General features: G+C 34.3%; 2 protein-coding genes across 7 annotated transcripts in view; one reads left to right on the top strand and one right to left on the bottom strand.

Moving 5' to 3' along the window:
* Nf1 (neurofibromin 1) overlaps positions 1-13787 on the bottom strand; it is a 249968-nt gene that overhangs the window by 55471 nt on the left and 180710 nt on the right. The gene's annotated exons all lie outside the window — the stretch shown is intronic.
* Positions 2004-13697, top strand: Evi2b (ecotropic viral integration site 2B). The gene is made up of 2 exons (XM_047544276.1): positions 2004-2661; positions 10554-13697. Exon 2 carries the CDS (start codon positions 10582-10584, stop codon positions 11926-11928), a length of 1347 nt encoding a protein of 448 aa, XP_047400232.1. The 5' UTR covers positions 2004-2661; positions 10554-10581; the 3' UTR covers positions 11929-13697.

The raw sequence follows: 13787 nt of genomic DNA, 5'->3' as shown, positions 1-13787 counted from the left end.
AAGTACAGCACAACTAAAACAGATAAGATTTATAGTCACATCAAAAGGTTAAGATAAAGTATATCTTTCTGTTTAAGAGTAACATTCATCTTTTTATAAATACTGCTTGATGGAGTATTAATATTAATATTTGGGCTGGGCATGATGGTGCATGCCTACAATCCCAGCTACTCAACAGAGCAAGACAGGAGGATTGCAATTCAAGATCGGCTGGGGTAATTTAATGAAACACTGTCTCAAAATTAATAAAATAGGCTGGGGATATAGCTCATGGTAGAGTGCTCTTGGGTTTGATGCCCAGTACTGCAAAAAAACAATTAATATTTGGACTTCAAGAATGTGAAGTGGCTTAATAAATGACCAATTTTATTTTTCACTATATAATATTTTCAGGTTGGAAAACAGGATATTTTAGGTAATTGCTTAACCTTTGAAGAAATTGGCTTCAAGTAAAACCATGACTTACATTCAAGTCAAGATTTCCATTTTCAATTAAATATATTATAAAAGTTGGTTTGAAAAACTTTTTAATATCTGTTGAAACTGACAGAGGACATATTAATTAGAGACTGGGCTATATGTTTTTTAAAAATCTCATCCCTTAGTGAGCATTCCATATTACTTTGTGTAATATGCTAGTCATTTAGGAAAAGATTTTATGTATTTTTTCAAATGTGACCATCATCCTAATCTCCCTTCTTGATGAGATTCTCACCTTGGCTACCTATCAGAACAACACAAAGAGTTTTTAAAAAACAACAAGACCTAATTCTTTTGCACACCTTCTGATTCAATTAGAATGGGGTAAGTTTAGGAACTGGTAGTTTTTATGGAACTCCCTAGTTGGTACTACTTTTGGCCATCAAATTCACTTTTTACAAGTTCTATGACCTTGAACATCTAAGCTATATCTTAAAATGAGGTGGGGGGAAGCATCAATTTTATTATCAATTTGTAACAAAAAAAAAAAAAAAAAAAAGAAACTATCCCCTAAACAGTAAATCAAAATTGTATTATTCCAGATAAAGCTAAATGTCAAAGTAAAAAGAAATATATGAGAAAAGCCAATCCTGTGATATCATGTTATCTTTTGAGCGATAAAATGTCCCAGCTTAGAAATGACTCTGGGCAGCACTCCCATTTTATGCACGTTAAATGTCTGAAACTGAACACCAGAACACATGAGATAACACAAAGTTCTCCTTGAATCAAGTGTCTCAAATAAATATCTGTCAGAGGAAATTAAAGCAAAACAGTATCTACAAAAATAAAAAATTAACTAGAAAACTTCTTTCATATTCAACATACTGGTCAAATATTTTCTCAAAGAGCAGAAAGCTTCTATATACTTCAGGAATATTTAAAATTGATCATTTACTGCCTTAGCTATTAAACACACATCCTCAGAATGATATCATTCAATGATAGTTCATGAATAAACAGAAGGAATTCCTTTCCAAACCTGACAGACGCTTAAAGATGGTAGGTAAGATCTCTTTCACTTCAAATTTTTTAAGTAATTTTTGAACAAAAATACTTTCATTTTCTACCCCTACATATTATGGTTCACCAGCTTAATTCAGGAATTTTAAAATAGTGAGGCAAAAATATGTAACATTTTAATTTTGTTATGCTACTCTTTTTGAATGAAGTTGTATGTACCTTAAACTAGGTCATAATCATCTGTGTTCTTCTACAATGATCGGGGAAGTAGTACACGAGTTGATATTGACCTACCTACTATAATACATGCTATGCAAGGCACGCATACATTTATTTAATCTCATTTAATCTCATAGTAAATCGGGGATTACAATCTCCATTTTTCAGATGAAGAAGACACAAGGTAACTTGCCCAAAGAAATTTTCATTCAGGCAGATTTTTCATTATATTTTGCCTACTTAATTTCTTATTTTAAAAAGTACATGGTACAGGAGATGTAGCTTAGTGGTAGAGCACTTGCCCATCACTCACGAGTTCCTGAGTTCAATCCCTAGCACAGCAAAAAATAAAATAAAGCATTTGGTGAGAATAATTTACTCTCTTACTTGGGCTTTCTTTTGCCTATATTATGAATGAGGAAATAACATTACCAGTCACCGTTATCTACTGTGTGTGAAGCATTTATAAATGTTATTTAATTTTCACAATACCCCAGTATGAGAAATATTCGTTCAGAGGAGAAAATGTTTACTCAAAAGTACAATGACTTCCCTAGGTCATACAGGTAAACAGAACACAACATATTTACTTCTTACTAGAAGAATCTAACTATGGGTAATACCCAGCTGGCAGCTTTTCTTTAGAATACATAATTTTCTCTTCAGGGCTCCAATCTAAATTTTTAAATTATATAACCACATTACTAGAGCATCTCAAATGTTTACTTAAAAACATTAATTAAAAGAATTCAAATCATATAGCTCCAAATTGTGTTTCAAAATAAGTTCTGTTACACTAGTACATTTCTTAGTCATTCTGAGGTTTATTGCACTTCCGGCAAGAGCTACTGATAAACTTCCTCTGTTTTGCAGAAACCATTTTAGTGGCTAGAGGACCATTTTTAAACTGAGGTGAACCACCCCTTTTGCTTTCTTGGCCAAATCACCAACATGTCCTATTAGAACAACAATTTAGCACTCTACAAAAGAAGTTAACAGGTAAGAAAATTCTTACATGGGCGATTTGGTTTTATCTTTGCTTTATACAAATTTTTAAAAAAAAAACTAAGATATCACTAGTATGTAAAACTTCAATTCAACTCTATAGTTTATAAATGTCTGTGATAGATTTTTGTGGGTTTACTGAATGGAATTAAAAAACACTCAAGTATTGAGCTTGCCTTGGAGAAAGATTTTTCATCTAGGTTTTTATAATTACAAGTACTTTGACTTTGACTTAATCAAAATGTTTGTTAACCTTAGTTTTGTAATGAAAAGAAATAAATATAGCCATGGAAGATAAATCTAAGAGTGACAAATAAAACTAGATTCTATGAGCTATGACCAAAATAATGTTAAAAATTCCAGGGGCTGGGGATGTAGATCAGTAGTTCAGTGACTATCTAACATAAAGTCCTGGCTTTGATCCTCAGGACCACACACACATATAAACATAATATTCTAATTTGATTTCTATAAAATTTTTCTATCCATAATATAATCTATAATTTAAATTATTTTTATTTTTTAATCCTCTTTAGATTCCATAATAAGAATGGTCACCTTCATTTAATTTAAAAAGAAGTAAAAAGAAAGATGTACTCGATTACCATTTTTTAAAGAAATAGAATTTTCTCTTCAAGTAATAATGAAAATACTATAATTCATTTTAAAAGCTCCCTAAGGCGAAAATGCTCTGATAAAATATGTATGCATATACTTATATCATCTGCATGTTTATGTCACATATTCTTATCTGAGACTTTAATAAAGAGTATAAGATACAGGAAAAAAAAACAAAGAATAAACAACAGAAAACTGTTAATGCATACAAAAGATGTTTACATTGTGAATAAACTGGGCAATTACAAAGTAGATTTTTCCTCTAAATAAGAATTGTAAGAAGTTTACACAAATCTGCAATTTCAAGGAATAATAAATTCACAGTGAAAATATCCTATTTCAACATTTCATAAACACTTTCTCTTACAGTAATACACTTTGAATTTCTTCTAAGCAACTATTACAGAAGCTAGAAAAAGAAAAAAAATTTTAAAGACTTGCCTAAAAAAGGAGTAGTCCCTAATTCAATGCTTAAAAGCATCTGTTTTTCAACTAATTCCTACATAATTCTACTTAGAAGTAAATTGTCAATTCTGAGTAAGTTTGAATTTGGTAAACATATATCTAATACCTTTCAATAACTAATCTTTAAGAAAGCACCACAGATTTTCCAGTAAACTTACTAAATATGATGACTGATAGGATGACCATTCAAAACTACCATTGCTGTTTCCATAGACTCGCAGAACTAAAATGGGTTTTCTTGTAGTTCTTTTCCTACTCTTTATGCAAGCCTACCTCCAACAGTTGCTTACATATCGATTCCCAGAGAGCTTATATCTTTTTCCTTCATAAAACATTTATAATTTTGCTATGAAAGGCTGCACAGCATGTAATAGAGGGAAAGGGCTCTGGTACAACATTGGCATGGTTTATTAGTGCCACTACTTAGAGCTGTGACACTTTGCCTATATGTATAACTTCTCTATAAGCTGAAAATACTCCCCTCTGGCTCATTAAAATAGAATGGTGCCTAGCATTTTATGGGTGCTCTGTAAATGATATTTATTACTACTGATAAAACATGGCCCTCAAATACTATCTTCTGTAATTCAAGATCAATTTTATTTTCTGTTCTTCCTTAAGATACAGAATTACTCTTTTCTTCCTTTTATGGTTTCAAAACTTCTCTAGTTGGAAATACTACTACTACTAAATTTGAATCTAATATATTTGAACTATTAACTTTTATTATATCAAAGCAACTGGAATACAGATACAATTTTTAAAAAATATCTTCTTAGTTGTAGATGGACACAATACCTATATTTTATTTATTTAACCTTATGTGGTGCTGAGGATCGAATCCAGTGCCTCACATGTGCCAGGCAAGCGCTCTACCACTGAACCACAACCTCAGCCCCAAGATATGATTTTTAATATAGCCATCTACCCTTGCCTTTTTGCCTAGGATATGTTCTCCAAATCTCGATTCCCTTTAAAAGACAGTATTTCTTTCTTACTTTTTTTTTTTTGTGGGGAGTACTGTGGATTGAACTCAGGGGAACTCAACCCCTGAGCCACATCCCCAGCCCTATTTTGTATTTTATTTAGAGGCAGGGTCTCACTGAGTTGCTTGGTGCCTCACTTTTGCTGAGGCTGGCTTTGAACTTGCCATCCTCCTGCCTCAGTCTCCCAAGAAGCTGGGATTACAGGTGTGCATCACCGTGCCCAGGTAAAAGACAATTTCTCTTATCATATCCAACTTAACATCATCAATTTCAAATATTGGACCCATTATGTACTTGTGCATTATAGTCACAAGAATGTATCTAATACATGGGGTTCCTGTTTCACTATAACTGCCTTTAACATGCTTACTGATTTAAACCTCAAAATGCCAGACTAAAATAATGAATAAATACTTTCACATGAAGATGACAAATTTAAGATTTTCCTAAGCAGGAGATTTCTAGAAAAATCCTACACAGAATGGGCACAGGTTCTTGGAAGTAATTAGCAGGTATATATCTGGATAGTGTCGGGGGGAAAAAAATCCTAAAGATTCTTGAGCAGACAGGAGAGTGTGAAATGAAACCTAAGTGAGCCTGTGAGAAAGATTCATTAAAGTCCTCTATCTTGGACAGACAGCTTCTTTTCGCTGGTCCCTGTACCCACAAACAGACCAGTGACAGGGAATAGCACTTTGTAGTTGCTTCTTTCAATCTTCTCCTCCAAGTTCATTTAATTCACTTCTTTGATAACTTCTTGCTAATTACATAACCACTATTTTTTTAGTTGTTTATTAACTTTTCTTTGCTGCTTCCTGTAATTTTTGTTTCATTTTTCTCATTATTTGTATTTCTTTGCATCCTCTTTTCATCTTCTTCTAAATTTTCTTTTTAATTTCTCTGGCCTCCTATTGTTCTTTCTACTACCTTCTTCCCCTGCAGAAACAATGCACTTCACATACATACCACCTACATACTAAAAGCAAGTATGTTAAATAATTTTCTGTACTCACAATACTACTTTTATTACATCTTGAAAAAAATCCACTTTTTTCACCAGTCTACTTAGTCTTCTTTTAAGTCTTACTCCTTCTCTGGACTATTCTAAATCGCTGCAATAGGATTCTATTAGACTCCAGTACTCTCATCCTAGAAGGGTAAAAAATGAACTAAGGAGTGGGAAAAAGTGGAAGGAGAGTTAAAAAATGGAATTTGGTTTTAATATTGCTGTAACCCTTAAATGACAAGTGAAAATGTCACACTGGGTTCTACTAACTTCCTATTGATATAAGAGGATATGATCCTACCACAATTGATCTTACAAACTCCACTGAGTTTATTTATGTTCCTGTTTGGGCTCTTTCCTCCTCTACTGCCTTTTTCAGCTAACTAAAAAGAGGAACCATATGGTTGCTTTATTTTAAGCAAAGTCACAAAGGAGGAAATATTTCTGGCTGAAGACAACTCATGGCCTATATGTTCTGTTCCTTTGGAAAACATTTTCTAGAAAAATTTAAAAAATAAAACCCCAAGGAACAACATTTTCTAATAAACTTTTCTTTGAGTCTGTAAGAACAGCAGGTTGGAATTGCATGAATGATAATCTTCTAGAGATGACTCAAATCCTAAAGTCTATGCTAAGTTTCAAATTTTTCCCTTTTAAACATTTTCTAAAATGGACAAAAAACAGAATTTACTGACTTAATAGTTTAACCTTCTCTGTTATATTCTGGTAGCAGTTTTTTGTTTTGTTTTGTTTTTTAGTACTGGGGACTAAACCCAGGGGCACTTTACCATTTAGCTACATTTCCAGCCCTTTTAATTTTTAATTTTTTTTTTTTTTTAATTTTGAGGCAGGGTCTCACTAAATTGCTAAAAGGCTTGCTAAATTGCTGAGGTTGGCCTCAAACTTGCAACCCTCCTGCCTTAGCCTCCCAAGTCACAAGGATTATAGGCATGTGCTACCATGCCCAGCCTAATAGAAGTCTTCAGAAAAAGTGAAATGGAAAGGAACCAAGAAGTCCAATATAGGTTACATGTTTTCAGAACTCCTAATGTAGAAGGTATTATGCTGCATAGGAATCAAAATACAAAAACACGAGACAGTGTAGGGCATTAGAAAGAATATAAGCTTTGAACAATAAAGCAATAAAAAAAACCCAAAAAACTAAGAGCATAATGTCAGGATGCCAAGAAAATGAAGTATACTGAATTTGTGAAAGGAAGGAAGGAAAGAAGAAAAGAAAAATAGAAAACCTTTGGAATCAGACGGTCCTGGGCACAAATTCCCAGTCACTAATAGTGAAATAACACTCAGCAAACTGCTTAACTCACTTGAATCTCTTTTTTTGTAAATCAAGAGCCATTCCTCATAAAGCCATTTAAAGATTAAGTAAAATAAATATGTAAAACACCAGGGATGGTACAACACAGTTGTTCTAGATAAGTATTTTTCTTTTTTGTTTCATTCTTTCTTCTTCAAAGTTCTTTATAATCTTGTTTGAGCAAATAATAAAAACATGAGAAGCTAAGTAATAAAAAAATAAACACAATTACTTGAGAAATTAGAAGTATGAGTGAGGTAAACACATGAAGAATTATCTAAGGACCTATACAGTAAGAACTAGGTAGATTCAAGGAATGGTTGATCTCTTTGGTCTGTGGTCAGTCACAGAGAACTTGGTTCAAGAAGGGGAATTTAAACTGAAGTCTGTAGTCTGAAGGGGGAAAGAGAAAACACATTCTAAAAGGGTAAAAAACAGCATAATTAAAGTGTTTGTTTAGAGAGAAAGGTATGTGTTTACAAAGTATGTAAGGAAGAGAACTCAGTTTAGAAGTTTTATCTTGACAGAAATGGGGAACCCCCAAGCAAAGGAGTAGTAACCCAATTCTGAATGCTTTTAAGAGCAATTCATCAGCAGTGGGCAGGAGAGGTGAAAGAACCATTTTAAAATTTAGGCTTGAAGCATTAAAGAGAGAGAGAGAGAGAGAGAGAGAGAGAGAGAGAGAGAGAGAGAGAGAGAGAGAGAGAGAGAATAAAAGGAAAGACAAAATGGGGAAAAAATTCTAGGTCTTTTCTTCTAAAATAGGGTCATTTATCATCACTGCACATCAGTTGGTGGAAGGATAAGCAATGAAAACTACTCAAGTATGATGAAAAGGCTGCTTTCAAAGTCTTTCACTGTACCTTGAAACAGCATCAAGTCTCTCTTAGAAAGACTTGCTATGAATCACAGAAAAAATAATTTCTTATTATGTATATCAGGATCTAACACTGAAATTTTCCTTTCCTGAAGGTTAAGAAATAGCTGATAATTACCATTGTGTTTGATGATTATACTCAGAGCTGGAAGGTGTTTTCCTACATAGCTCCTTACTTTAGAGATAAGGCTACTGACAACAGGACAGATTAAGTAACTAGTGCTCGTAGTTAGATATGAAGTTAGGAGGCAGAGATAGAAGTGGAACTTAATTCTTAAAGTTTTAGTGTTACCATATCTCACAAAAAGCTCTACCTGCCAAATTTACACATGTGCCTTCTTTTCCCATGCCCCTATATTCTTCCTGGCTGGAATACATACTTGCTTAATTAGTTCTCACAGATCTTTTATGATTCAGTTCCAGTTTTACTCCTCAGGGAAACCTTCCTGAAGCCCTCCCAGACTAAATTAGTTCCTCTGTGCAATTCCTAAATAGTTTTGTGAGAAAATTTGTTAAATTACTGTCATTTTTTTTACCTGTTTGGTTACCACAAGAAAAGAATCTGGAACACCTGAAAGGCAGGGATTTTTTTTTTTTTTTTTTTGGTACTGGGGATTGAACCCAGGGGTGGGTTAATCCACTGAGCCACATCCCCAACCCCTTTTTTATACTTTATTTAGAGACAGCATCTTGCTCCATTGCTTAGGGCATCGATAAGTTGCTGAGGCTGGCTGTGAACCTGCCATCCTCCTGCCTCAGTCTCCTGAGCTGGCGGGATTACAGACATGCATTACTGTGCCCAGCAACTTCTTTTTAAAAATATCCTAAATCTAGAACAGGACCTGACACAAATATGGTGTTTGGTTATACACAAATGAAAATAGCAGCAGGCTTATTTGACAACATGGAGAAGACTGACTTGACCAGGTCTGGAGAACTCTTTAGGATATTGAGCCTATGACTCTGAGTTGGATCTTCTTTTAAAAATATGTGATTTAGAAAAAAAATTTTTTTTTTAGTTGTAGATGGATACCATACCTTTGTTTTTATTTAGTTTTTTATGTGTGCTGGGGATCAAACCCAGTGCTTCATGCATGATAGCCAAATGCTCTACCACTGAACCATAGCCCCAGTCCCAAAATGGGATTCTTAACATAAGGATGCATGCTAGACACTGAGGATGCCACAAAGATTACTAATACAATGAACTTAGCTCATAAGAACCTTAGTAATACAATTAACCAAAAAAAAGATTTTGTGCATGCATGTAATCCCAGTGGCTCAGGAGGCTTAGGCAGGAGGATCATGACTTCAAAGCCAGCCTCAGCAACTTAGTGAGGCCCTAAGAAACTCAGTGAGACACTGTCTCTAAATACAATATAAAAAAGGGCTGGGGATGTGGCTCAGTAGTTAAACCTCACTGGGTTCAATCCGAGGTAGCTGCCCTCCACCAAAAGAAAAAAAAAAAGAAGTATGTGAGAGTTCTCTGAAACAGCATTGAGATAAAGATGAATTACATTTTAAATATGTTCAATTTGCTGAGAATGGAATACATACAATGGAATGTTCACAGGTTTGAGGGTTATGACATAAAGATAAGATTAGAAATCTTATAAAATCAGGAATAAAGAAAAGTAGATAAGGATGAGATGTGAATATCAAGTATCTACATTTAGGAGACAGGAGAAAAAGAAGAGCTAATGAAAGTGACATAAAAGGAAGGAAGAGGGCTAGGGTTGTGGCTCAGTGTAGAGCACTTGCTTTGCATGTGGGAGGCATGGGGTTCGATTCTCAGCACTGCATACAAAAAAATAAATAAATAAAGGTTCATCAACAACTAAAAGAATTTTTTGTAAATTTAAAAAAGGAAGGAAGACTATTTCAAACAGCTATTCAAATATTAGTGAAGGAATAGTCAGTAGTGGCAAATGTAGGACAATTAAGTAAAGATAATCAGAAAAAGGTAGCAGAAGGTCAATAGTTTTTATACATATATATTTTAGATGTTGATTGACCTTTATTTTATTCATTTATTCATATGTGGTGCTGAGAACTGAACCCAGTGCCTCACACATGCTAGGCAAGTGCTCCACCACTGAGCCACAACCCCAGCCCCTCAATAGTGTTTTTCAAGGCTGCAGAAACAACACTTGGACCCAGCATAATGAGTCTATGCACTTGAGAAGTATGATATGAGATGAAGGAGTATAATGTAAGAAAGCTAGAGGGGCTTCAGGGGCCAATATAGATCTTACACCAGGATTAAAAGAGCTGAGAATGGTAGTGCACACCTAAAATCCCAGGGAGGTTGAGGCTGAAGAACTGTGAGTTCAAGTCTAGTATGGGCAACATAGTGAGACCCCCATTCCAAAGAAAAAAAGAGAGATCACTGCCCTGGAGGTCTAAATGCTGTATGATAAGCTGGAGTATATTCAAGGGTTATTTACACTAGCCCACAGTTTGTCAAGTAAAATTAGAATAATAAATATTAATTGGGTGCCCACCTGCTTTACACCAGGTATTGTAATGTAAAGTCAAATGTAACTAGATAACTTAGACACCAAATGATACCTAATTATCTTTCTTCTTCTTCTTTTTTTTTTTTTAATTATAAAGTCACTGATAAAGAGGAAACCAATCTCAAATGGATTCCAAGTATTTCATCCTAATTTTGGTTTTTGGATACCTGAACAACACATTTTTCTCAGAGACAGAGGCAAGTAAAACAGAAAAGCAATTACAATCTACTTTACTTACATCATCAATGCCATATATCTCAGCTAATTTTCAAAACACAAGAGGGACTCCTTCGGATCAACCAAAACAATTCAACATTTCTTCTGGACAATCAATATCACCTGTCAAAGTCGCTGCTGGACAACCAACACCTGCTCTTCATGTAGCACATACTCCTGCTGGACCACTTGCCTATAACATCACCAGACAACCAACAGCAGTAGCCAGCACTTCATTCTCACGAACAGCACTACCTGTGTTGACCTCTGCCAGACAACCACCACCTTCTGCCCACACTTCCACCAGACAATCACCAACACCATCACTTTCCTACCCCACCACTCAACAACCGTCATTACCCATAGACACATCTTCTGGAAAATCAGTGCTACCAACTGTTGGTAATCTATCTATACAGGCAACACCAACTGTCAAAAATTTACCGAGGATTACACCAGTGTTCATTTTAGAAACTACCACTAACAAAAGAATTTCAAATAAAGTCAATTATAATTCAATAGCTGCTATATTAATCAGTACAATTCTGACTTGTATGTTGGTGGTTATAATCATAATTGTCCTATGGAAATGCTTGAGAAAACCAGTTTTAAATGATGGAAACTGGGCAGGCAGGTCTCCATTTGCTGATGGAGAAACCCCTGATGTATGTATGGATAACATTAGGGAAAATGAAGTATCTACAAAACGTACATCAATTGTTTCACTTATGAACTGGAAACCAAGCAAAAGCACACTTTTAGCAGATGACTTAGAAATTAAGTTGTTTGAATCAAGTGAAAACATTGAAGATGTCAACAACTCCAAAACAGAGAAAATAAAAGATCAAGTAAATGGTACGTCAGAGGACAGTGCTGATGGGTCAACAATTGGTACTGCTGTTTCTTCTTCAGATGATGCAGATCTGCCTCCACCACCTTCACTTCTTGATTTGGAGGGACAGGAGAATAAACAAACTGACAAACCCATAATGACAATGACAACTGATCATGATCCTACTAATTTCCAACCATCTCTGAACAGTCTAAATCAAGTCTCCGAAGATCATAATTCTGAGATCAAACAGTCATATACATCATGCCCTGACTCATTTAACTTGCCTCTGCCACCAGAAGATTTCATAAAAAATCAAGATGATTCCAATAATGAGATCCAGTGTCAGGAGTTTTCTATTTCTCCTGACTCTAATCAAGATCTTAATGATTCCCTGCCACCACCACCAGCAGAATTATTATAAATATTATAACTTGCTATTAGCCAATCTTCTATCTTTAAATGATTCTATCTTTTGTTATTTCTCATGTGATGAAATATATAAAATGGTAACTGGTAGCCAATTTTGATTTTTATTCAGGAACTACCAGAAATGTGTTTAAAACCTATGTGTATAAGTGGAATTTTTTTAAAAACTGATAAAACAATGATGTGTTTATTAGCTATAGTACCTATCATTAAAGTACAGTACATCTTACATGTAGATGGTATATATGTCAATAACTTAAACATTTTGGAAACTAGCTATTGACATATACTTTTTATTACTCAACAGACTTTTTATTTTTTCCTGAGAGCTGTATATAAACTTATCTTGAATAAATAAAATTGAATCTTTCCATTTCAAAGTTTAGGATGGGAAGGCATAAGTTACGAAGTATACATTCCAAGTTTTAAATTAATACCTCAAGTGTTATATAAATATTCCAAATATTTTTTTATTCCAAATAAATATTATGGGAAGGAAAGATTGAGTTTGAGAATAAAGAAATTTTCCTCGTTGGTCTTACTGGAAATAGTAAAACAAACATATTAAAACATCAAACTGTAGAACTGGTTTGGTGACTTTGCCCTGAAAAAAATGTGAGCATGCACCATGAAATATAGGCATTTTCCCATCATGCTGAGAAAGTGAAACATTTTAAACTAGTTTACTTAGGATGTTACTTATTGGAGCTGGGGATGCAGCTCAGTGGTAGAGTGCTTGCTTATCATGTGCAAAAGCCATGAGTTCAATTCTCAGCACTGGAAAAAAAAAAAAAGTCACTTCATCATATACCTTAAAAACACAAACAAAAGGAAGTGTTAGGAAGAGAGGGAGAAAGGAACCATCTGTCACTATACACTGAAACTTCCTTTTTTTTTTTTGTACCAGGGACTGAAACCAGTGGCGCTTAAATCACTAAGCCATATCCCCAATGCTTTTTGAGACATGAAAGTTGCTTTTAAACAACCTTTTTAAAATGCAGAATTTCATCTTTTATCCAGTACCTGAAAAAATGTGAGGTATCAGAGTAGTGATGGGTCCAATCTTTATCGAAATGAAGGTGGAGAGCAGTTATGTCCTGAACCTATGGAGATGCCAGCCTGTGTTTGCAGAAATGCTTCTTTGCCCATAGTTTTCCTCTTTGCACATAGTTTTCCTCTTTATCCCCAAATGAACTCCAATGGGAGAGACTCACTTAGAATGAAATATGGTAGCCTTACTGCTAGCTTAGCCTTAGAGAATCTCTCATAGTTCTGGGATTTTAAGAAAAGAGTACAGTATTTATTGGTAGAACCAGTGTTCAAGAAACTAATAAAGTTCCATCTTTAATAAAAACTAAGACTTTTAGACTTTGGATTTTATGTACAATGTCCTTATTCCAGGGCATTTCTTACTGATCATTAACACTTTTTATCCAGGAAGCATTCTTCAAGCTACTTACGTTTCCTGAATAAGCATGTTTGTCATCATACTGAATTAGTTCTCTTCTCTTTTCTATTTAAAAAACTCTTTTGTGTGTTTTTCTAACTAAGCACTTTTAGGGCTAATTTACCCAGCTGTTATGGGGAGTCTGAGAATTTCTCAATATTCTTTGGAATTTTAAGTATTTTAGTTGTGGTGAATGAGATACGATGTGTTTATATGTGGTCAAGTCTTTGACATACCTTGAATCATCATAACCTGTAAATTTCACATATAAGGTAGTTACCTAAAGGGTTCTTTCCACATTTTTGTTCTTCTCAACACCTTTTTTTTTTTTTTTTTGACTGCTTACAGGATGGGAAATATAGGGAAATACCAACTCTTAGATAAAATAGGAGTTGATGACCTGGTCA

This window comes from Sciurus carolinensis, chromosome 3 (genome assembly GCF_902686445.1).
Source record: "Sciurus carolinensis chromosome 3, mSciCar1.2, whole genome shotgun sequence".
Classification (NCBI taxonomy): Eukaryota; Metazoa; Chordata; class Mammalia; order Rodentia; family Sciuridae; genus Sciurus; species Sciurus carolinensis.
This window is presented reverse-complemented; position numbering and strand designations above follow the sequence as displayed.